Genomic DNA, 3,747 nt, shown 5'->3' on the forward strand with positions numbered 1-3,747 from the left:
GTGATTATATAATAATATGTGAATACACATTCTTTGAACTTTTGTAGGAAATAATGTATAGAAATCCTAAAAAACTATATAGCTCATAGTAAAGGTATCGAATTTAGAATACAGATTTTCTTAGGTATATAAAAAACATGGTTCTAAAATTAATGATATTAACTTAGCTTTTATTAATCTAAAAGTATAGTAACAAAGCCTTCTAAAATTTGATATCAATTTCCTCAATAACACCCAAAAAGAAGTTAATTTTTAATAATAGTTTTTATCGTTATTTTTTCGTATGAAAGAAACCATTAAATTTTATTATTTTTAATAAATTATTTATTTTTTAAAAAATATCCTAAATTATTTATCATCTCAATTAACTTATTTTTCTCTACAATAAATAGTTTTAATAAAACATGAATTAATAATACTATACGAATTTGATTAATAAAAAAAAGGTTACAACTACTGGCTAATGTTATCTTGGGCCTGAAAGTCTAACAGCATAGAGATATGCATCACTATTCCCCTCTGTTGGTTCAGAAGAAGTTCCACTCTCACTTGTTGGTCTTACTAAATTTGTATAAAATTGAGAACCTAATGGAGACCCTTTTGGTAGCTTAGGAACATCACATACACCTTCAAGCATTTTAACAACTTTATTCATTGAAGGCCTCAAATACATATCTTCTTGTATGCACAACAATGCAACTTTCAAAGCAATCTCAACTCTCACATCATTTTCAAACACTTTCACTTCTAAATCAACTAAATCTTTCACATTTCCTTGTTCCATCATCTTATAAGCAAATGTTGGAAAATGTATTTTCTCTGATGTTTCATAATTAGGATCATAGTTTTTCCTTCCTCCAATTATCTCTAACAACACCATTCCATAGCTATAAACATCACTTTTCTCTGATATAGCATAGTTTGTGATCCACTCTGGTGCTAAATACCCTCTTGTTCCTCTCAGCGTTGTGAAAACATGGCTTTGTTCGCGGTTCATGAGCTTCGCGAGACCGAAATCGGAAACTTTGGCTTGAAAATTATCATCTAGAAGCACATTTTCTGGCTTGATATCACAATGAATAATCTTTGAGTCACAATCTTCATGTAGATAAGCTAGTCCTTTAGCTGTTCCTATTGCAATATGATACCTTGTGTCCCAAGGCAAAGTAAATTCTCTTTTGTTTTTGTTGAATATCCATTTATCCAATGAACCATTTGACATATATTCATAAGCTAGAAGCCTATGAGATCCTTCTGCACAAAAACCTTTAAGCCTTACCAAATGATGGTGATGAATGCTTCCAATGATGCTAACTTCAGCTCTGAATTCTTTCTTCCCTTGACCAATTCCTTCCAATTTTTTCACAGCTATTTGAGTTCCATCTTGTAGAATTCCTTTGTAAACCGATCCGAAACCGCCTTGTCCTAACTTCATCGAGAATTTATTTGTCGCGGATTCAAGATCGTTGTAAGTGTAACGTATTGGCATACTAGTTAAATTGTCCAAGAAATTGTCGTCGTCTTCTGAATCCTCTGGTCGAGATTCGGGCAAATTTTCCCTTTTCTTTAAGTATCTAAGCCCTACAAAGATCATACAAAAAATGACAAACAATGTTAGTATCACAATGATTACAACAACTATCGTTTGCTTATTCTTGTTTCCACTCTCTTTAGTGTCCGTGTCTGTGTTTCTGCCTCTCAAGACTTTAATGTAAGAGACAAAACCAGAATCATTATCAGTTTTCTCAAAGCTTCCAATCCTATCCAAAAGGTAACAATTTCCTGAACTGTTGTGGAAGAACATAGCAAGGCAAGAACAATTTTCAGTGCAAGAATTTTTGCAGCCAATCAAATCGGTTTTCGAAGAAGGTGGAAGAAATCCAAGTGCAAAGTAGTTAAGTCCATCATCACCTTTCATGAGCTCAATGGAACTTTTTGAGTTACAAGGCCAGACAAAACCCGGTTTGCAACTAGGACTAGAACTAAGAACAGAAGGGCAACTACATTTTTTGTCACCAATGCATATATTGTAAGGACCACAAGGTTGTGGTGTACTACAAGAATCTTGTGGAATTCTTGTTGTAGATGAACCAATTGAATCACTGTTTTGTAGATTTGAGAAAGTGATAAAGCCATCACTTCCTAAAACAGCAATCCAAGTAGAATTTGCAGCATCTGAATCATCAGCAAAAATAAATTGCCACAACAAAGATTTCTTATTGTCATAGAACTTCCAAGAGTTTTCATCAAGAGTTGCAAAAGCTACCTCTTCGCCATTTTCATTGATGATTTTTCGAATATCTTTTCGCATAGACCAATAAGGCTGTGGAGTTTGTAAACCAGTGTAAAGAATAACATTACCAGATTCAATTTCAAGGACATAGGTAAAGTTGTTAGAATCATGTTCACTAATAAGTTTCATTCCCTGAGTAAAGTTTTGCATTGGCATTAATGTATCAGTTGGATGATTAAAACTTTGCCAAATAATCACTTTATCATCATTTCCTAGCAAAACCAAATTTCCAGTGTCTTTTAATTCCATTGAAGAAACATTCATGTCACTTGTATTAGTAGACCAAACCAAAACTGAACCTTTTTGTAAATAACCATTCCCCTTTTTATCAAACACAAACTTATCAGAATTTGAAACAGGAAATTCTCTATTTGCAGTCCAAATCACCTTGGAACTTTCCATGTGGACTATTGCAAGTAGAAACAATGTGTTGTTATTTGATGTTGTGACAAAGCCAAAACCAAATTCACCTTTGTTTGAGACAAGAAACATTCCATTCTTGTCAATCCAATTCATTTGAGAGCCTTCAAGTCCAGGAGAGATTTTGCCAATTTTTTGAATACCAGCCAAAGCTACTTCAAAGAAAAGTAGGAAACACAAACACAACCATAGGGTTTGCACAATATGGGAGTGAGGACAATGATTTCTCATGGTTTTGTAGTTCTACTCCATCCAATTCTTAACTATGGTATTTAGATATATCATGAAGAATCAAAGCAATAAAACTATGGATTCAAACCTTAAATACGCGACGAGCTATTGTAAGTTGCAGAGTGGCTTTGTTCCCACAATTCACTGAGATTTAGCTCTTTTCGCTTTGTTTTTTCAAAAAAGAAAAACTATGGAATTCAGGAATAAGAGAGAATAGGGTTGAAATAGGACATAAACATCCTCATAGTCACAAACATGTTCAACATGAGTTTGGAAAAAGAAAAGAAGAAAAAAAACAACTTTTTGAGCTGAAACTTTCTACCTTGACCACATAGTGTAAAACCAAAATGGCATATAGAAAAAAAAAATGGAATTTGTGAACAAGAGAGAAAAGGGTCATGAACATCCTCACAATCACACATGTTTAATCTAACATCAAGTTTGAAAAGGAAAAGAACTTTTGAAGCTGAATTTTTTCTATGTTGGCTACATAGTGGAAAAGAAAAGTTGTGAAATATAAAAAAGACAAGAATGAAAAGAAAGAGAAGTTACTTTGTTGACACTTGAATTGACCAACTCAAGTTTACCTCAACATGATGAGTGAGTCCTTGTTTCACACCTTATGAAATGGATGCAAAGAAATTAAGCAAGAAGATGGAAAGAGGTAGTATTTGAGGAAGTGTACTATTGATTTGTTTGAATATGAAAAAAGGGATTGTGCATGAGAAGGGTATGAATAAAAAAGTAGTTGCAAGGAAAGAAGAATAAAAGGGAACAATGATGTAAATTAATATCATGATATT

General features: G+C 33.0%; 1 protein-coding gene across 1 annotated transcript; it reads right to left on the bottom strand.

The window, feature by feature from the left end:
• Positions 1-409: 409 nt before the first annotated feature.
• On the bottom strand, positions 410-3,747 carry LOC101515666 (G-type lectin S-receptor-like serine/threonine-protein kinase SD2-5). The gene has a single exon (XM_004498687.4). It carries the CDS (start codon positions 2,942-2,944, stop codon positions 467-469), a length of 2,478 nt encoding a protein of 825 aa, XP_004498744.1. The 5' UTR covers positions 2,945-3,747; the 3' UTR covers positions 410-466.

This window comes from Cicer arietinum, chromosome 4 (assembly GCF_000331145.2).
Source record: "Cicer arietinum cultivar CDC Frontier isolate Library 1 chromosome 4, Cicar.CDCFrontier_v2.0, whole genome shotgun sequence".
Lineage (NCBI taxonomy): Eukaryota > Viridiplantae > Streptophyta > Magnoliopsida > Fabales > Fabaceae > Cicer > Cicer arietinum.

Bases quoted from the DNA above. Each gene is read 5' to 3' on its own strand.
- LOC101515666 (XM_004498687.4), bottom strand. From the start codon at position 2,944: ATGAGAAATCATTGTCCTCACTCCCATATTGTGCAAACCCTATGGTTG.